General features: G+C 33.0%; 1 protein-coding gene across 2 annotated transcripts; it reads right to left on the bottom strand.

Moving 5' to 3' along the window:
* Nucleotides 1-707: 707 nt before the first annotated feature.
* Nucleotides 708-20,655, bottom strand: LOC110664631 (protein LNK1). Of its 2 annotated transcripts, XM_021824400.2 has the most exons (9): nt 20,418-20,655; nt 19,153-19,269; nt 10,506-11,086; nt 9,450-9,774; nt 8,606-8,702; nt 7,992-8,533; nt 5,729-5,877; nt 1,124-1,259; nt 708-1,031 (listed from the first exon to the last, which is right to left on the bottom strand). In XM_021824400.2, exons 2-9 carry the CDS (start codon nt 19,174-19,176, stop codon nt 921-923), a joined length of 1,965 nt encoding a protein of 654 aa, XP_021680092.2. In that variant the 5' UTR covers nt 19,177-19,269; nt 20,418-20,655; the 3' UTR covers nt 708-920. The 2 variants fall into 2 exon arrangements, with proteins under 2 accessions (XP_021680092.2, XP_021680091.2); XM_021824399.2 differs by having other exon boundaries at nt 7,992-8,702.
* Between the last annotated feature and the right edge of the window lie 1,628 nt (nt 20,656-22,283).

The following is a 22,283-nucleotide window of genomic DNA, read 5'->3' as shown; positions in this document are numbered from 1 at the left end:
GGTGTTGCATATTTCCTTCTGACGTTCTTAAGTGTTTTAAGGTTAGCCATGCTTAATGTTCATGACTTAATTAACTTTTGAGGTAATCTTTTCATTTTAATAGAATGATTATGATCACTTTGAATGATATAATCCTGTTTAAGGAGTAAAACTAAGTTGATTAATTTAAGTTGCAAAAATTAACTTATAAATATTTAAAATTTTAAACAAGGATTAATAAATAATTATTTTTAAAATAATAATAATATAATAAAATATTTAATAATATAACTTAAAAATATAAAGCTAAATTTTTTAAATTTATAAATTTAATTTATAAATTTAAAAATTATTATAAATAAATAAATCTTTTTCCCCTTTTCGATATTAGAACGTCTTTAAGGGGAATTTGTCATAGAAATCCAAATGTTAGAAATGGCTCTTATAATACTTTCTCATATTTTAAATGAAAAAAAAAATATTTTCACTTTAATTTAATTCCATTTATTTTTTAATCTCCCCGTGAGAGAAAAATTACCGTCGATGATATGCATGAAACGGCTCCAAATCCTTCACTTGAAGGATGGGGCAGGCTGGAGTCGGCTCTAATCACTAAATGCTGCTGTTACCAAACAAAAGACAGGCATGGAGAGTAGTATGTTGTATCCACAAATCAAAACTAAAATAAAGCATGTTTTACAAGAGGAACAAATAAAAATCTCAGGAAATAAGACGGTCAAACAGATAAGTATGTTAGCCAATCCAAGGATAAACATCAGGGTTGATCATATAACATCTGAGAAATGTTGAGGATCCAAACAAAGAATTGAACTGGTATCTATGTTGGAGCCTCATGAAAAGTTATTGTACATCTTGATGTGCAATACTCTAAAAAAAAAAAAAAAAGGCAAATTCTACAATGAGTGAGTCATGTTAGTTCTTTATTGTTTATTGCCACTCATTAACAAACTTTCATCTGCATCACTGGCATTTTCGTCCTGGCAAATTTGTTCCTTGGCTATCATACGTGGACTGGTTACAGACCCATGAACCTGTTAATTTGTTCCTACTGAATGAGCCTTACAAGACAATAGAAGTTGATGTTGTGTGATTTTTTTGCTAAAGCAAAGAACCAAAAGCTTACCATGGCGTGAGATTTTAGAGACAAAGCATCATTGACAGGCATCACAGATGAATCTGGGGGCCTATGAAACAGTAAATGTGCTATAGATCGATCTATGGGATTTGTATCCGTTTCCATATCAAGGAACCCAGTGCTCCTGCATCAGACCAACCGTTAAAATCAGATGGAATGAGAATTTTCTAGACAAATGAACTTGATAAACAATGAACTACCACTGCTGGACATTGAGACAAAGGATGAATGAAAAATGATTCACAGTTACACCTTAATGATGATAGTACAGACTGTGGCATACCGGCTCAAAGATGGATTCACCTAAACAAATTCCATTGATCTTTTCATGATAGTTTAATGGGTACTTCAAAGAATAAAGAAGACATGCCAGATCAGTTTCTTAATATTAATCCTACTAGGGGTGTGCAGTCTGGCTTGGTTTGGGGTCTGCCTAGGAACTGAAATCGAACCAAAATTTTAATTTAGTTCCATTTCAATTCCAATTCGGTACAATTTTCTATTTTTCAAATCCGATTTGGTTTGATACGAATCTGAATCGATTCTCAGTTTTTAAAACAATTTTATTTAATTATTTTCTTAAAAAATCATACTTGAATGAGCATTTAAATTTTGAATTAAATTATTAATATATAATATATCATATAATATATTTTTTAACTATTTCTAAATTATATAACATATATAATTTAGAATTAAATATATTACATTATATAATATAATAGTATATCATATAATATACATTTTAACTATTTATTAATTATATAATATTTAACTATAAGGTACAAATATAATTAAGAATTAATATATATATAGTATAATAATACATTTATAAATAAAAATGATAAGATAATTTAATATATTTACAATTAAAATTATTAAGAAAATATAGAGAAATAAAACATAATATTAAGTTATATTTAGTTTATAACTATATATACATATATAAATATATATAATTATATTGAAAGTATATAATATATCTAAAAACACAACACAACTCAACTCAACTCAACTAAGCCTTTATCCCAAAAATTTGGGGTCGGCTATATGAATTCGTTTTTTCCACTCTGAACGATTTTGGATTAAATCCTCAGTAATGTGTAATGCTTCTAGGTCATGTTGTACTACTCTCCTCTAAGTCAATTTAGGTCTACCCCTTTTTTTCTTTCTATCCTCTAACCTAATGTGCTCTACTTGTCTAACTGGAGCCTCCGTATGTCTACGTTTCACATGACCAAACCACCTCAATCTCCCTCCTCTCAACTTATCTTCAATTGGCACCACTCCTACCTTTTCTCTAATACTCTCATTACTGACTTTATCTAGTCTAGTATGGCCACTCATCCACCTTAACATTCTCATCTCTGCAACTCTTATCTTAGATGCATACGACTCTTTCAGTGCCCAACACTCACTACCATATAACATAGCCGGTCGTATGGCTGTACGGTAAAATTTTTCTTTCAATTTATTGGGAATCTTACGATCACATAAAACTCCCGTGGCACGTCTCCACTTCAACCATCCGGCTTTAATCCTATGACTAACATCCTCCTCACATCCCCCATCTACTTGAAGGACTGAGCCTAGATATTTAAAGTGATTACTTTGGAACAGTACCACTTCATTCAAACTAACTCCTTCCCTATCACCAGTTTGGCCTTCACTGAACTTGCAATGCATGTACTCTGTCTTCGTTCTACTTAACTTAAAACCCTTTGACTCTAGAGTACTTCTCCAAAGTTCTAGCTTTCTATTGACTCCTTCTCGTGTCTCATCTATCAGAACAATATCATCCGCAAGCATCATGCACCAAAGAATACTCTCTTGTATATGTTTCGTCAGTTCATCTAAAACTAATGTAAAAAGCTAAGGGCTTATGGCTGATCCTTGGTGTAATCCAATTGAGATCGGAAAATCTCGTGTCCCCTCCCACTAAGCGCACAATAGTAGTTGCTCCTTCGTACATATCTTTCAATATTTGTATGTACCTAATAGATACCCTCTTTTGTTCTAACACATTCCATAAGACCTCTCTTGGAACACTATCATAAGCCTTCTCCAAATCAATAAAAACCATGTGTAGATCTTTCTTCACATCTCTATATTTCTCCATCAAGCTTCTAATGAGAAAGATCGCTTCCATAGTTGAACGATAGCATGAAACCAAATTGATTGAGAGAGATAGAAGTATCATGACGTAGTCGATGCTCCACAACTCTCTCCCACAACTTCATAGTATGGCTCATGAGTTTAATTCCCCTATAGTTTGAGCAACTCTATATGTCTCCCTTTTTTTTAAAAATAGGTACTAAAATACTCTTCCTCCATTCATCAGGCATTTTCTTTGAGTTTAGAATCTTATTAAATAATTTAGTTAACCATGCCACTCCCATATCTCCCAAATACTTCCACACTTCAATTGGTATTTCATCGGGTCCACAGGCTTTACCCACTTTCATTCTCTTAAGTGCTTCCTTTACTTCTAAAGATCGAATCCTTCTAGTATAATTCACATTCTTTTCTATTGTTCTATAATCTATATTCACGCTATTACCATTTTGATTATTATTAAAGAGATCATTAAAATAATTTCTCCATCTTTCTTTAATGTCCTCATCTTTCACCAACACTTTTCCTTCTTTATCCTTAATGCACCTAACTTGATTGAGATCTTGACATTTCCTTTCTCTCCTCCTTGCTAATCTATAAATATCTTTCTCCCCTTCTTTAGTTCCAAGTTTCTCATATAACTTTTCAAAGGCCTGTGCTCTTGCTTGACTAACTGCATTTTTTGCCTCTTTCTTTGCTATTTTGTACTGTTCATATGCCTCATTATTATCACATTTAGGTAATTTCTTATACCATTCCCTTTTTCTCTTCACTGCCTTTTGTACTTCCTTATTCCACCACCATCTCTCTTTTGAGGGTGGTCCATGTCCTTTAGACTCTCCAAGTACTTTTCTAGCTACTTCTCTAATCTTTGATGCCATCTGTATCCACATATCATTGGCCTCCATATCCAGCTTCCATACTTCGGACTCGAGAAGCTCATTTTTGAACTTCACTTGCTTTACTCCTTTGAACTCCCACCACTTTGTTCGAGCTATACTATTTCTTCTGACCTTACTTGAATTGTTCCTAAACTTTGACATCCAAGACCACCAACCGATGTTGACTTGTTAAAGCCTCTCCTGGAATGACCTTGCAATCCTTGCATAGAGCTCTATTTGTCTTCCTGGTTAAGAGGAAGTCGATTTGGCTTCCATGTTGCCCACTTTTGAAAGTCACTAAATGTGACTCTCTTTTTATAAAGTAGGTATTTGCTAGTATTAGGTCGTATGCCATAGCAAAATTCACGATGCTTTTTCTCTCCTCATTTCGACTGCCAAAACCAAAACCTCCATGAACATTCTCATAACCTTGTCTATCACTTCCTACATGTCTATTCAAATCTCCACTAATGAAAACATTCTCTTCATTCGGTATGCTTTGCATTAAATCATCCATATTTTCCCAAAACCTTTGTTTACTCTCACTGCCTAGTCCTATTTGTGGGGCATAAGCACTAACTATATTTATTGTTTCTCCTTCTAGTACTAGCTTTACTAGTATAATTCTATCTCCTACTCTTTTCACAGCTATTACTGCGTCTTTCAATGTCCTGTCTATGATTATACCCACTCCGTTCTTGTTTCTCTCCTTTCCGGTAAACCACAGTTTGTACCCTGAATTACCCACTTCCTTATTTTTCTCTCCTACCCATTTAGTCTCCTGAATGCAAGCAATATTCACCCTTCTCCTTTCCAAGGTATCCACAAGCTCCATTAATTTTTCTGTAAGTGATCCAACATTCCAAGTACCAACCCTGATCCTCCTCCTATTCTACTCCTTCCTAATTGGTCTCCTTCTATAATATCTTCTATTGTTTTCTATGTCTATCTTGTGTTCTGTTCCACTATTTGTTCTACTATCTATCCTATAGACTAACTTCTTTACCCACACCCGTCCATAATGTGGGAACCCTTGCTCACTTAACACCACACCCGGGCGCCAGCATGGCACGTCGCTTTCGGTGAACGCCCTACACCCTTGCATATTTATCACTACACCCGGGCTCCGATGTAGCGCGTCGTTAGTAGAGGACGCCCCAACGTTTATATCATTTGAATCCATAACATAGGGTGTGACGAAATTTTTACGCTGGTTGTCACCTACCACAACCCTCCTCCTTTATCCGGGCTAAAAACACATAGAAAAATATATGTATAGATTCGATTTTCGGATCGGTATGATTTTGGGTCGATCTTAGTATGGTCCTGGTATCAAAACCAAATCAAAGTATCAAAATAATTTCAGTTTGGTATGATTCTTGTCAGTTCAGTATAATTCTTCGGTTCGGTTCGATTTCCCCAAGAACCTTGAACAACCCCAAATCTTACTCTGGGCAAGCAAAAAGAAAGGGATAATTATCCCTGGTATTATAATAGCAAACTTAACCCAGAACACATGCAGACAACTTTTTCTTATTTATTTTTGAGAAAACAATGGCTAAAAAGAGAAAAAAAATGCAGTGAGCGGCGAACATACTTGTTTGTTTCTTCGGCCATCAATGGACTGCCGGTGTGTCTGTCATCTCTCTTACCACCATTTGCATTCACACAATTATGCCTTTGTTCAGCACTCCTAGCCAAGCGATACAGACTATCTCTTATGCACAGTTTTGTCCTAATATCCAACTGCATCAAGGAATGTTCAGTTCATTAAAAACCATTAATATAAACATACAGAAAAAAAAATAATGAGCAGTACGATGATGCATCTGCAGTAATTTATTTTCATGAGAACCTAAGTGTTACTCTTCTTTTCAAAATTCTCCTGAATTACATTATTGATCTTAATGCCACGTGGTTTTATGTGAAATAATCTCTCCTATTGAAGGTCTTTTCTATCAAAATATTTTTATCTTTCCCTTTAAACAATTTCTCTTTTAATTTCAACCCCCCCCCCCCCCCCAAAAAAAAAAAAAAAAAAAAAAAGAAGTATCATGAATTGGTTTTGTAAATTATCTACGTAATATTAATTATTGAAGATGTGCAGATTGTAACCCATAACCAGTATCTAGAATATATTCCCATAATTTAAACACAAGTAACATTACATCACTCCACAAGTAAGTGTGTGTGTGTGCGCGTGCGCATAGAAACTACAGATATTTGCTTTCTTTAAGTTTAATTACCATATAAAGGTACAAATGGATATTAAGTATCATATCGAGAATTAAAATAAATAACATTATAAGTGGCAGTTTTTGCATAATGCACAGTAGACAACCAATTAAATATATCATTCACCAAAATTTCTATAACAAGAAGATTTTTCCATAACGTTATATGCTAAGTTTATGACGGATGTGATGAATATATACATCGGCACAATAAAAATGCAGCACAAATATTGATAAAGATTCCAAATCCTTTATAATACACCATTTTAACAATTTCCCCTCCATTCCATGTGAGTACTTACATGTAATACTTGAACATCAATCAGGAATATATGTATATATATATATATATATTGTCCTCTCAAAACAATACACAACAATCTATTACAATTCATTTAAGCCAACACCCTTTTCTGCACTCAAATCAGTATGGACATAAACATAGGGAAATTCTAAATAAACTGATATTTATTAGACTTATTAGTCATATATAATAAATGTAATTAATAATTAATATTGCTTCTTACATCATTAATAAACAGGCCATGTGACCCCCAAAAAAGAAGTCATGAACATTAGCATACTTCTTAAAATTTGGCAATTCTTTCAATTTTCATCAATTTTGTCTGTGTGCTGGCAAATCTGGCCAAGTGACTGAAATCTTGTGTTTATGCTAAGTTAGGAGCCCATTAGGCAATTTTTTTTTTAAAATTGTAGACAACTATAGGATATTTTTATTTCTCTCTCTTTTTTTTTTTTTTTGTTTTTGCCCCTCTCTCTCTCTCTCTCTCTCTCTTCTCCCCTCCCCTCCCCCCCCCCCCCAAAACTAGTTCTTGCCCCTTGCTTCACTGTGACAACCAACCATGTAGGGCAAAAACGCACTGTGTCGATTTCAAACTTGGATGGTATTAATGTAATTATTTTGGGGCATGGAGAAGGTTCTTTTTCCTGGTTAAACGAGCAGCTCAGTGAGTAGTGGGCTTTGAAAGTGACATCAAGGGATTTGGTTTGAGAAGAGCAGTGGAATACATAACAAAAGTGAATAATAAAGGGTTTGCTTTAACCAGCAAGTTTCAAGTACCCCCTCACCTTTAGATTTCGAAAGAGAAAAACCCAAAACCACCATATACACAAATCCCAAACCACCATAAACATCCTCATTTCACCAGTGATTTGAGACTTCAAGATTACAAACCAGCCACTATCATTATTCATGCCATTCACTAGAATCCTCCACCTCGATGGCTAAACATTTCCCTCTCTCACAATATCTATGATGCGGAGAATCCAGCCACTGCTAACCTCGAGACTCTCTAAACAGAAAGCCTTAGAATCACTAATGTTGAGTTGTATAACCCTCCCTGTTGAACATGAGGTTCCCTATTCGCGCATATGGTACCGAGTTCTTTCCACCGTAAGAATTGAACTATTTCAACTATATTTCTCCAAGAATATTTGCTGTTTATTTTCTCGACTTGATGCTGATTTTGATATTCAAATATATGTTAATTTATTTTAAGAAAAACAGCTAATTGTTTGAAAATCCTGATCAAATAGTCATGTATAAATATTAAAATTAATTTTCAATTTTTGAAGTGGTAGACAACTGCATATGAATTACCATACCTGTTCCATGACTTGTTGAAGCTGACGAAAACTGGTTGCTTGTAGCGAGATTTCATCTAACACAGAGCTCATGCAGGAGCTTTCCTGAGCATTTGCAGAATCTAGCTCTGCTGGAATCCCCATGCTACCTCCTTCAATCTCACTGTGACCTTCAACCTCACACCCAGATTGACGGGCTTGACTCTGAACTGAATCATAAAATGCTGTAGGACTAGCAATATTTGCACATTTGAAACTCCTGGCATATGGGACTTGTAAATCCTGGCTATGATACAGCCTTTCCCTCTTCTCAGTTGTTATAGCAGGAGCCTCTAATGAGGGACTATGTGAACTCTCCATGGATTGAACTTGATTTGATTCAAATGAAGACTCCTTTGGAGGAGGAGATGGGAGGCCATTACTTTCAGATTTGATTCCAGATTGATTTGGACCAACTGAAGTTTGATTTGAAGAATGACCATGGTCCATATGCATGTATGGAATATGTGTCTGCAAGTGATTCAAGGAATCTGAAACTATGTTTTGTTTACGTTGCTGGGCACCTGGAGGAGAAAAAACTTGATGAGGTGGATCCCCATGTGAACACTGTGTATCTGCAAATTGCTTTAAGTTACCATTACGATGGAAAGAACCACCATTATCCAGGTTTCGTTCTTTTCTCTTTCCTTCTGAGTGGTTTCGTTGCCTTGCCTGACTTCTATGGTTATTAATCTGTCATGCAACACCACAATTAATAGAATAGTGAATTTACTCTTAGTTTTCAGGGCTGGAGTTTCCAAGAAAGTGACTTAACATTTTAAGCTTGGAAGTTTTCTAAAAAAACCCTCAGACAAATCATATAACATCATCTATTGAAAATTAAACCACATTGGTATCATTTTTTTTTTTTCCTTTTGTCAAAGATAGAGACACAAGTACATCATTACAACATTGTCATGGATGATTACATTATAACTGGCCTAATTCTGATGATTACATTATAACTAGCCTAATTCTAAGTACATTTTCATATGCAAAATTATAACCAATAAATGGAAAATATAACCAATAGATGGACAAATAACACAAATAACCAATAAATGGACAAGTTTACCACTAGAGAAAGGCCTTAATTGATCAGGACAAAACTGTAGGCAAACATTTTGTCAACTAAACTACACACACACAGACACACACACACACACACACACACACCCACCCACCCACCCACCTTAGAGTATTACAATGCAATATCATTTTTAATTTTGCAGTCATTCCTAAATTAATAATGAGCAATACTTTGAACTGAAATGAACATTAAACTCTAAGTACCTCTGAAAGTTATAAAAGGCCCTTGGAAGCTCCTAAAGGCAAACCAATTATTCAAGCTCAACATGTGAAATTGGGTTATAAGCAACCATTTTATGACATGATGACTTTACAAACCTGCTCGTTAAGCATCAAGTCATTCTTACTTACAGATTTTGCATCTGATCTGCTCGGAAAATGCAAGTGAGTAAAAGGAGAATTGTCAGCAGCTCCAGCAGTATTGGAACTTATTTTGTCACCCATTAATAGACTTCCCTTGTTAGAATCATTGACCGAAGCATCCTCATTGTTCAGTCTAGATGCATCGTGATGTTCTGATATGCAACTCAAATTCAATGCACTTGCCTCAGAACTTGAAAAATTAGAAGCCAACTTCAGTGCATCGTCAGATCCTTCAGCAGAATGAGATGACGAAAACCAGCACAAGTCATCCTCATTACTGAGACTACCCAACCCAAATGTTGAATCACAGCTTCTGCAGCATGAAAAAAATATAAATACGCACGTATACACACACACACACGCACGCACAAACTTATGTATACCCACAATAAATATGTATAGATAGATGTATGCAAATACATATATTCAGGAGAGGATGCTCTATGCTTATAAATTCTAACATGGTAACTTCCCATTACAATGAAAGAAGCTCACCCCTATTGTTTAGTGCAAGGTGTAGGGATCTCTTGATGAACTTAAAACACACACACACACACACACACACATTGAAAAAGTTTTGTAAATGCAAGGTTGCAGATTACCCATTTTATACATTGGGTGAGAAAATTTTCAAACAAAACGGGTAATCAGCAACCTTTTCATTTAGACAAACTGACACTGTTAGAATTTTTATCAAATACTTACCAATATATAATTGAATAGAAATTTAATGTGCATGATGCGCACAAGAGGACTATTAAATCAGATTTTGAAACAAGTACAACTTAAAAAAATGTTACGTAATAGTGTACGAATTCACATAACTTGATCCTTCTCCATCCCCTTTCACCCCCAAAACATACACATACGCACATGTAAAAGTCATCTACAGGACAAGTGCATGTATGTTACATGAAAACAAATCTGTTCCATAAACGTATCTAAATTAAAGTAACTGCAGAAAGTCCTACCAGGTAAAAAACTTTAACCAAGAAGGGTAAATATAAGCATATTGTCAAATAAAAAGGGCAATGCATTGACTACCTAAACATCCTGTCAACATCTTCAAAATTTCCTATGTCATCAGGCCACCCATAATATAATAGATCGCTGTTTTCTTTGTCTTCACGATCATTGTCAAAAAAGTTAAGATCATTGTCTGTCTGGGATACGTGACTGAGTGTAAAAAGATGTGTGTCAGTATCATCTGCAGTACTCTTTTCACCCAAGATGGGATCATCAGAACAGAACTCGCCTCCAACAGAACCAGCATTCCCATTTTTCAAAAAATGATAGGATGGTCTTGTTTCTTCAAATGCTATACTTGTCACTTCTTTGACTGTGCCACTATCACAAGAAGCAGGAAATACACCATCAGGTGCATGAGACCATGAACCCTTATCTAGCATCCTATCCTTCCTGGTCAGGGTAGGCAAGCTAGTTTCCTCTTTTCTCTGAGTATATCTAGAAGCATCACCAGCATTACTCGCAACACCAATTACTTCAAGTCGTGGTTTCTTATGGTTATCACTGTGAACTCTAAATTGATCCCTACTTTCCTCAGCAGGATGAGGTACTATATGGTCATCACTCTCACTAAATTCATCCCACACATTATCTTCAAGCTGTCAAAATAGAAACAAGATTTTAGCCAACAAAAGAGTGGTCAACAACTCAATATCTTCTCAGAAATGCAGTTGTCAAAAATATTGAACATGCATAACATTGGAAAGTTAGCAAACAATTTCAGGAGGATAACAATAGCAAATCAGGAGCACATCTATCAATTTAATCTGTTTAGTGACTCGTATTACATTAGCAACACTATAATTCATTCAAAAGTGGGAAGTTCGAAAAAATGAAACAGATCTAGGAGGTTCTCAAAATCATCACAGATTTATGTTTGAGACAAAGGAACAAATGAAGCACAAGAGAGCTAAATTTACTTTATTTGCAGTCGTAGCATTCCTCAAGTAACAGTGACTACTGCTGAAGCAAAAGAACTATCAATTGTACTATGTCCAAACATCTAATTGTGAACGCAGTATCGAGTCTTAATGTGGTCTAGCTGAAGATTTCACTTGCATTTAACCAGAATTAAGCTGGAATTTAACACAGTTCTATGACTATATCATAAAAATGGAATAATAAAAAAATAAATATAATAATCGAATAATTTATAAGAACAAAATGACAGATGCTTTTTTATATAAATGGGCCAGAAGCTCTTTTTGTCAATATATAAAAGGTAAACTTAGCATAAATAGAACTTTTAAGTATGAGCCACTGGTATGATTTTATAGAGAAACAAAAATAAAAATTAGGGATTTTGAAAGGAGATAAAATTAAAAAGAAAAGAAGACAGAGTCAGGTCACACGAGTAGCCATTGTCCCTCTCCTCTTCTTTTTTCTTCCTCTCTTTCCAGTTTCCTCTTTATTTTCTGGGACGAAAAAGCAATTGCATATCTTCCATCACAAAGTATCAGATGTTTCATCCATGTCATTACGCTATAGACTACACAGCCATGAATCTAAAATTCACAGCAAAAATATCAGCCATTGTGATCCAGATGATTCATGATGTTTTTATCCATTTTTGGTATCCATTTTTGGAACCCAGACATGAATCCTTATGACAAATGTTAGGGGGCGCTCACTTAGGCCCCCACTATATTGGCACCCAGGTGTATTATTAAACAACTATGGGGTTTTGCCACATCACTGCCTCGATGTGTTGGAGTATAGGCAAGCGTTCCCAAATCATGGACTTGTGTTGGTTAAAAAGTTAGTCCCACCATGTCGGTGTCTACATATGGTGCAGAATAATAATAGGAAAGGGTTCCCGCATTTTGATGGATGAGTTAGGTAAAAAAGCTAGTCTAGGAGTGTAGGATTCACCTAGGTAGTTGGAACATAGGATCTTTAACTAGAAAATTAATGGAGCTTGTAGATCCTATAAAAAGAAGGATGGTTAACATAACTTGCCTTCAAGAAACTAACTGAAAGGGGAAAAGGCAAGAGAGATTGGTAACACAAGTTGTAAGTTGAGGTATTCCGGGTTTGAGAAGAATAAAAATAGAGCAGGAATTCTAGTAAAACCATGATTCAAAGATATGGTGGTGGAAGTGAAGAGAATTGGTGACAAAATTATCTATTTGAAATTAATATTGAGAAAGGAGACCTTTATCATCATCAGCATGTGTGCACCTCAAGTAGGTTTAGACGAGGAAGCTAAAAGTAAATTTTGGGAAGATAAGGGTGCTTTGGTTCAAAGGATTCCCAATGATCACAAGATTTTTGTTAGGGGAGATTTAAATGGACATGTAGGTAGTAGCAATGATGGTTTTGAAACGGTGCATGGGGAATTCGGACATGAGAGTAGGAAAAAGAAAGGGAAGACCATCTTAGAATTTGCCTTGGCTTATGATCTAGCCTTGGCAAACACCATTTCAAAAATTAAAAAAAAAGAAAAAGAAAATCACACTTAATTACCTTTAAAAGTGGAGGTAATCATACCCAAATAGATTTCTTTCTCGCTAGAAGAAGGGATAGAGGTCCATTTAAAGATTGCAAAATTATTCCTGGTGAGACTTTAACCACTTAGCACAGGATAGTGGTTTTAAATGGGAAGATTAAGAGTGGATTGAGGAAGGAAAAGAGAAATATGCAATCTAGAACTCATTGGTGGAACCCAAAAGGCACAAACCAAATAACTTTTAAAAAGAAGCTATTGAAAGAAACGGTATGGAATGTAAAGGATAACGTTGATATTGCATGGAGGGCGATGATACATTAAGAAATTAGCAATGGATGTAATTGGCTAATCAAAAGGTAGAGGGCCAAGCCCATAAGAGTCTTGGTGGTGGAATAAGAGGTTCAAAAGGCTATTAAAATGAAAAGGGAATGGTATAGAAAAATACCAACAGCAAAAGATAGGGAAGCCTTCGAGAAATATAAGTTGGCAAAGAAAGGGGCTAAGAAAGTTACGGAACTAGGAAGGGGAGAAGGAGATGTCCCAGCTAGCACGACTTAAGGAAAAGAGAAGTCGAAATCTAAATCAAGTCAAGTGCATTAAGGATGATAATCAACGAGCTTTGTCTGGAGATTATGAGATTAAAGAAAGATGGAGATGCTACTTTTATAAGTTGTTCAATGCGAGTCATGAGGATGACTTTACAGATCTTAATTCGATAGAGAAGAATCTTAACTACACTCACAACATTAGATTTACCAAAGTTAAAGAGGCCTTGAAGAATATGAAAATAGGGAGAGCTTCGGCCCATATGGTATTCCCCTAGAAGTATGGAAGTGTCCTGGGGAGGTTGGAGTAGCTTGGCTAACCAAGATAGTCAATGGCATATTAAAATCAAGAAGGATACCAAATGAATGGAGAAAAAGCACTTTAGTTACTATATTTAAAAACAAAAGAGACATCCAAAGCCGTAAAAATTATCATTGTATTAAATTGATGAATCACATATGAAGCCATGGAAAAGAGTAATTGAGTGTAGACTAAGGGACACTACTAAGGTATTGGAGAACCATTTTGGCCTTATGCATGGTAGGTTTACAATAGAGTATCTTTTTAGTAAGAAGATTAATGAAAATATATAGAGAGAAGAAACGGAAGAAAAAGGATCTCCAAGTGGTATTCATTGACCTAGAAAGACATATGATAAAGTATCGAAAAAAGTTCTTTAGTGGATGTTAGAAAAGAAAAGAGTCAATCTTAAGCATACAAATGCTATTAAGGACATGTATGCGGGGTGAGTCATAACTGTAAGGACAGCAGTAAGGGACACAGACGAGCTTCCCATAATTACGGGTTTACACTTCCCCAAGGATTGACTTTAAGTCTGTACTTGTTTGCCTTAGTTATGGATAAGCTGACCAGTCATATTCAAAATGATGTCCCTTGGTGCATATTATTTGCATATGATATTGTGTTATGGATGAAACTAGTGAAAGAGTTAATAAAAAGTTGAAATTATAGAGGACTCTTCAAAGCAAGAATTTTAAGATAAGTACAAATAAGATAAAATATATCAAGTTTGAGTTTAGCTCTCGTAAAATGAATGGAGATAAAATTCGTTTGGATAGAGTTTTGGTGCCATAGTGTAATCAATTCAAGTATTTATGCTCTATCATATAGAAGAATAGAATTTTAAATGAAGATGTAACTCTCAAAATCAATACAAGATAGATAAAATGGAGGAGGGTGACAAGTGTATCATATGATTGGAAGATCATTAACAAAGTGAAAGATAAGTTCTATAGGATTCGAGTTAAACCAGCTATGTTATATGAGAGTGAGTGCTGAGCATCTATGATACAACACACCCACAAGATAAGTGTGACAGAAATGCGAATGTTAAGATGGATGTCTAGTAATACGATAATTGATAAGATTAGGAATGACCACATCAGCTAGAGAATGCATATAATACTTATTGGAGATAAAATAAGAAAATGTTGTTTAAGATAGTTTGGTCATGTATAACATAGAGAATCAAATGCCCTAGTACAGAAGTGTGATAGGTTAATAGGAGAAGGAGAAGGATAGGCATAAGATGACGTGAAAAGAAATAGTATCAAAGGATTTACAAGTTCTAAATAATGATGCAGACCTCGTGTCTAACAAAGCTAAATAACGAAAAATGATCCATATAACCAATCCCAACTAATTTGGGATTAAGGCTTGGTGATGGTTGTTGTTTTAAGTAATAAAAACTATTGCAACAAAATGCCATACAAAGTCCACATAGTTAAAAAGGGGAAATAATTAAAACCATGTGGGAGTATACTTCATAAATACCTCCTTATTCATTCAAATATGTTATGTAAATGATTAATATGACACTTCTTTTCAAGCACACAAGGATGTAAAGTAGAATCCCTCTCTTGTTGTCCTACATATAACTTATCTTTTATCTACAAAATCAACATTTCTTGATGAGCGATAGCACCATGGGCTTTATTTTACATTTCCCTTTTAAGAAGAGATTACATTTGAGGACTACTTATTCATATTGTCTCTTTCCTATAAGTGTTTTATCTAACATAATAATTTGTTGATCGCCAATGGAAATTTCACATATCGACACAATTAGTAATTATCACCATAGAAGTGCGTGCAAATATTTCTCCCCAATTTGTCACTATGATTGATGTAAGATAATCGTTGTAGCCTTTATGGACAATTCTTTTGAACATGGAAATTTCTAAATAATAGAAAAGCATAAATGCATAGATCAAAAGTCTCCCGATTCTAATGACAAACTCAATTATTCTAACAACAATCAGCCAAAATTATGTTGTAACATTTAACTAGTATTTTTTGCAAAGGAACCAAAAAGCTTAGATGGAGGTGTAGCATCATATCAATTAAAAAAGGTAGTAGAATATTGAATTAGTTATTTTATTTCCAACATAACATTTCTAAAATTTCTTGTCAATGATCTTTGGGTGCCCCATGGAGTGCCTAGAGAGGCAAGTGCCTAGGGCACTAAAGTGCACCTAAATGATTACGTCTTACCTATGGTCTACAAGCCACTTCTTCCTTGGCACCTTTCACCTGGCATCTAAGGCAAACTTTTAAAAATGCTTTGAAAATAATAATAGAAAACTAAGTTATTGCATACAAATAGTATCCTTATCCCATAAAGATTATTAATTCATTATTGGTGACTTAATAAAGAAATACCAAACAAGAAGCATAAAATTCTTAACGAGAAAAATCTCTAACAAACGTCGGAAGCTTCTAAATTATAATAAAACTCACCTTTCCCTAAACAATCCACTTATTTAGGAGAATTCAAAATAGTAGAATTTACTGTAAAAATTATCAAAATTAAGAATTAAATAAAACTACTTCTAAATTTCTTTTTCCTTGATTACACTACCTCTCAATGGCAATGATCCAAGCACAACACCATTTTATTCTTCAGGTACATATAGAAAATGCCAATGCACTACACTTACTATATACAATAATACATCATGATCATAAGTCATGAAAGATCTCCTAAACTTGCTGCTTATCAAATCATGACAGTAACATGTAACAATTACATTAAAAAAATCAAAATTTTGCTCACTATTACATAATTGAATTAATATATAAATTTTAGAGGAAAAAACATTCGAGAAAATGGAGAAAATTCTAATGGATATATAGTGAAATTTGTTAAAATAAATCTTTTTCATTTGATGAATATTAAAAATATATATAAATCATATGAGGAAAAATAAATTAATTGGACCGTTAAATTAATGCCACATTTTTACTAGGTATAAAGGAAAAAAATATCTTTTACTTGCAAAATATATAAGCTAACGAATGCCACAATCCTCCACTCCTCTTAATTGAAATGGCCAATATGACCTTGAGTTAAGAAAAAAGAATGATCCATAGGAATTTTCAAATTAAATCCTTGAAATCCTTATCTTAATTTACGAAACACCTTAGCTTGATGGGCAATCATTAATGAAAATTTTAAAAAATAAAAAAAAAAAGTGAAGAAAAATGAAATTTGGTAGTTGCCAAACAACACTATTACCACATATATGGCTCATATGGAGATATGCTAATAAACTATATCCCATTTTAAGGTCAATTTACATATATTTTACTAATGTTATGTAGGCTTTTATTAGTTTTAACATGCTCTTATTTAGTTTTAACCATAATAAGCGTTCCTCATGATTTGATCCTATTTTACTGTGAACAGATGAAAGAATTAGTCCAGAAGTCCTTCAGAGTAGAAGTTCAGTTGATTTGGTGCTTAGAAAGCTTAAATGGAGAATTAAAATGAAGAAAAGAACTAAGTGAAGGCAGCAAAGTACATGCCTAGAGCATGTTGGACCAATGTAGGGCATGCCTAAAGCGTGTAATCCATTGAATCTTGAAAGGCACTCATGTTACATTTGAGACATATGGGCATGTGAAAGCATGAAAAGGTATGACTTGGGCGTGTAACACGTTTCTTAAGGAATGATGAAGCCACGAAATGGGATAGAGAGCCACGTGCCTTGGGGATCTGAAGGAGCCAAAAGACTCGCACAAGGCGTGTCAACGAAGTAAAAATGCTCTATAATATGAAAGGATGGATTCTGAAGGGCTTCTCTTTACATAACCAGTCGAAACTCTCTATGACCAAATATAAAGAGACTTTCACCAAAATTAGGGATTCAACATTCTTTACACAATTAACCCTAGCCTCCAAGGTAGAAGAAAGAGATCAAGCAAGGAATTGAAGACCTAGGGCCTCCACTAAAGATTTCCAACATAAGAATAGTTCTCTTCCATTTCTTTAATTTCTTGATTGGAATTATTTTAATGGCTTGTTCTGATTCATCAATGCCTTTGTATTCATTGAAATTATATTAATCTGGATCTCCCGTTTTAGGGTTAGGGATGTAGCAACTCAATTTAAACTATAATCGCAATTTAATTTATTTCAATAAATTGGGAATTTTTACTTTAATTCAATTTCTTGTGAGATTAATGCTTGCTTGTGCTTACTTTTCATGATTTTATATATCAAATGAAGAATCAAAAGGTGAAATTTGGTATAGTAAAAATAAGAAATTGAACATGGGATTCCTGACGTATAGATAGGCTAGAACTCTTTGAAAAATTTTTATTGAAGAATTAAAGTATTTAATGGGTTTTAGTTAATTTAATACCATAAGAATAGGTGTTAACTTGATTAGAATACATCTTTTGTGCCTTGAGAGAGGAGATTAGGTTACTTAGGATTATTCTCCTTCAAAGTGAAATTCACCCATAATTGAGTATATTGACTTACATATCATAGCTGGTTGATGTTTGTGAACCTCTAACTCTAAAGCTTTTATCATTGGCTGATAGAATCATTGTGTTTGATTGATTAATATGTTTAACAATTTAGTTCTAAATTTTTGTTCTTTAAACATAACCTTAGCCCCAATTCGGTTGTCAGAATAATTGAAATTGCTGAATTTGGTACTCGATGCAGTCCTTGTGGAAACAATATCTATATTACTTGGTATGATCAATGCACTTGTGGAACACTAACATGTGGCTATCTATGACAACCACCACTGCTCTTGGTCTGCAAACATTAAATAGACCATGGTAACACCATCTAAAGTTTCAATACAAAAATTAACAGCCAAAATAAGTGCACAGCTCAAAGTTATCCCAAATAGTTTGTTCACTCGATATTTCACACCAAAAAGATGTTACAAAAACCAAAATAAAAAGGAAAAAAAGCCAGAAGGGTTGTGATTCTGTTTATTGCTCCTGTTAAACTGTCCATGCACAACTAAAAAAAGTAAGCTAAGTATAAGAAGTCATATCGTGCTTGACTATACCTCTGCATGCTCTCATAATAAAAAGGCAGATTCTTTTTTTTTTTTTTTTTTTTTGGCTTTGTACTTTTGAATTTCACTTAAAAGTGAATGCTATATTGTAATCCTTCTAGCTATGTCCCACAAGATATAGAGAAAAAAAAAAATAAAGAAAAGTAGACGAAACATTCCATCCAGTTCAGTCAAAGCAATCAACAGTTGGCAGTAATAGAATCTCAAGTTGAAACAAGCAGCAAGAATTATCTAATAAAGTAACATTATTTTTATGGCTGCACAACACATAAAAAGTGAAAATATCTTGAATAAAAACAAAAGTTGAAATTAAATGAATCCCTACCTCATACATGCACAAGTCTGACATTCCTTAGAATCTTCTATCCACCACTGAAGATGCAAGCAATTTTTTGATAAAATATCATGGCTACTGTGGAAAACTCTCCCTGAATTATGCTTTCTGAGATGGGAAATAAGAATAAATGTCAGTATAAATGCATTTGGGCAGAAAATCCTAAAGTTAAAAAAAAAAAAAAAAGGAAAGAAAAACACTATTGAATCTATACTTTGAATCAATGAAACCAAGCAGTAATGTGGGTACAATTAAAACAAGTAACTGGCTTCCATATCTAATGCTATAACATACACAACCTGATATTTTCTAGTTTAGTTATTAACTTTAAACCCATCTAGTTTACTGTTCACTTGTACTGTTCACAGTGCCAGATCTGCACTCAAATAGCCCTAAAAAATTGTCCTTTCTCATGCTCTACTGCTTCCAGATCATAGTTGATTAAAATTAAATAAATTGTACTTTCTTTGGACCAAACCCAGTCCTAAATAGCCAAACCTACAAGCTGCCCAGTGTCATCTAACCCTCAATTTTCAAAAATTTTCAATTCCTAGAGATAACAAAGAATTCCAAATTTTTAAAATTTACGACTGCAGAGAATCTAAGCGGATAAAAAGGAACCAACTTCCACTTAATCCAAACAATAAAAAAAATTAGAATCAATTGCAGCAATTGCTTTTCTATATCTTACTCCTAGTCGTGAAACGTTAAAAAAAAAAGGAAAAAAAAGAAAAAAAAAAGGAGAACATTTTTTATACCACCAAACCAGAGCAGGGAGGAAAAACCAAAACATTTCAACCAACAAGAAAATGGACCAAAAAAACCCACATACTAATCAATAAGCTAAGTTACACTTCAGTCGCACTACAGCCAGTTACAATCTGTTTCTTAACCTTTGGCTAATTTCGAGCACTAAAAACTATAACTACAACCTTTCCCTTTCTATTTTCCAGTAATTTCTCAGCAACCAAACAGAAAATGAACCTAAGAGCATAATAATAATAATACAAACTTCGTAAAATAACTAAAAAAAATATTTAGAATTATTAAAAAAAACTAAAAATATTTAGATTTATTATTTGTTTTAATTTAACCTAAAAATTCTCTCTAATTCCAAAGAATTTCTCAACAGCCAAACAGACAACAAAACTAACTACCACAACGATTCAAACACAAAGGGGGAAAAAATCTTCACTAAAACCAGAGAATTTTCAGCTAAATAACCAACAAGCAAGGATCTCCCCTTAGAAACTCACCTGGAATCCAAAACCTTTATCCCAAGAAAATTCAAAAACTTTTCTAGAAAATCAAAAGCCTCTGAGTCTCAGAACAAAGCAAAATCACCACTGTATCCACAGCTAACTTTGCCCTAATCAGCAATTTCTCGTAGTTTCTAGAGGCGTAGCTCTCTCTCTCCTCTCTCAAAATTTTTTGAATTTTTTATTATTTTATTATTTTAGTAGTATTTTTAGAGGGGCGAGATTAGACTGACACGTAGCGTGAAGATCAGAACAAGCAAGCGTAGATATCAGAATTCGTGGACGAGAGAGAGAGATGAGATCCGATCACTTTCCGCGACGTTATTGGTCCACGTAAGTAGTAGGTAGTAGAGTGTCGACGCCTGTCGAGTCCCACTTGTTGCGGGAATATTTTTGTGGCGCGCACGTGGCCTCATGCAGTGACGTCAGTTTGGTTTCGGTGGTTTTGGTTTTATCATAGTTTTTTTATTTAGCAATAATAATAATTAATAATTAATTAATATTGCGTGCACTTGCCGTTAGTTGTTTTTGTTGGCCTGCGGTTTTTATTTTCCTTATTAATTTATTATAAAAATATAAAAGACATGAAAATACAATTTTTAAAATACAATTATATATATATATATATATATAATTTTATCATATAAAAATCAACTTTATAAGTAATTCAATTATTATTCTAATTAATAAATTTTAAAAAGTCAATATAATTTATATAAAAATAAATAAAAAAATATCTTTAAAAATAGAATTGAGTGGAATCTAAGGATAAAGTCAGAAAATTTTAATTAAAGGAGCCAATCATAATATAATATAAAATATTTTTATACATATATATATATATATATATATATATATATATATATAATAGGGTGTATAAAATATATAATAAATAAAAAAATACATAATATCAAACTATAAGAATTACTCATAGATTCCTAAAAATTATAATAAAATCTCTATGATAAGTATAAATATTATAAAGTTATAGTTTAGATTATTAAATAACTTTGTAATATAAATTATATTATTTAAAAATAAAAATCAATTAGCATCAAAGTATTATATCAAATTTTTACATAAATCCATATATTCAAAAGTCAAAAAATAAATATAAACTTTAAATAACTAAATTATATGACATAATACATAAGGTTAAAAAAATAATAATCATAAAATTAAAGAAATATGAAAAATTAGGTGATATATAGTAAAATAATAAAGTAAATATATCATATAAAATAAATATATGCTTCAGTTGATTAATCCAAAATTTATATAAGAGTTGATATCACTAATTTTATCTACTTATATATATGTAAATAAAGTAATTTTTAATTAGAATAAAAAAAAGAAAAAATGTGTATATATAATAAAAATAAAAATAGAAAAAATTTCATTTGATTTTAAATTGTGTAATAGAAAATTACTAAATTAGCTTGTATTTAATTTTAATTAAATAACAATTAAATTTTAATTTGTAAATATAAAAGCTTATTAATTAATTTTTAATTAAATTTTTATATTTATTTAATGAAAATTAAGTAATTTTAATGTTTCAATTTAAATCATAATATATAAATTACAAATTATTAGAGACCAACATAAAATTTGAAGAAGCTAATTAATAAAACAAATAATTACACTTATTTAATATTTTTTATAAATATTTATGAAGATTAATTAATAAAAAAATTATTATATATATTAAAATATTTTAAAAAATATCTGGGGCCTAAGCCATTTCTAGCTCGATTGTCTACCTCCCTCAATTTTTTTAATATATATATATATATCCTAATTTTTTTTTTCCCTTCAATTTCTATTCTTTACTGCAGGCGAGCTCCTACTCCTGCGTCGCTG

The sequence above is a fragment of the Hevea brasiliensis genome, chromosome 17 (assembly GCF_030052815.1).
Source record: "Hevea brasiliensis isolate MT/VB/25A 57/8 chromosome 17, ASM3005281v1, whole genome shotgun sequence".
Taxonomy (NCBI): domain Eukaryota; kingdom Viridiplantae; phylum Streptophyta; class Magnoliopsida; order Malpighiales; family Euphorbiaceae; genus Hevea; species Hevea brasiliensis.
Note: the sequence above shows the minus strand (reverse complement) of the source record. Positions and strands in the feature narration are given on the sequence as shown.

Bases quoted from the DNA above. Each gene is read 5' to 3' on its own strand.
- LOC110664631 (XM_021824399.2), bottom strand. From the start codon at position 19,176: ATGTCAGACTTGTGCATGTATGAG. The intron at 9,775-10,505 runs GTAGTCAATGCA...TTCATGCTGCAG, and splicing joins GATGTTGACAGGATGTTTAG to AAGCTGTGATTCAACATTTG. The intron at 8,703-9,449 runs GTAAGTAAGAAT...GTTGCATGACAG, and splicing joins GCAGATCAGATGCAAAATCT to ATTAATAACCATAGAAGTCA.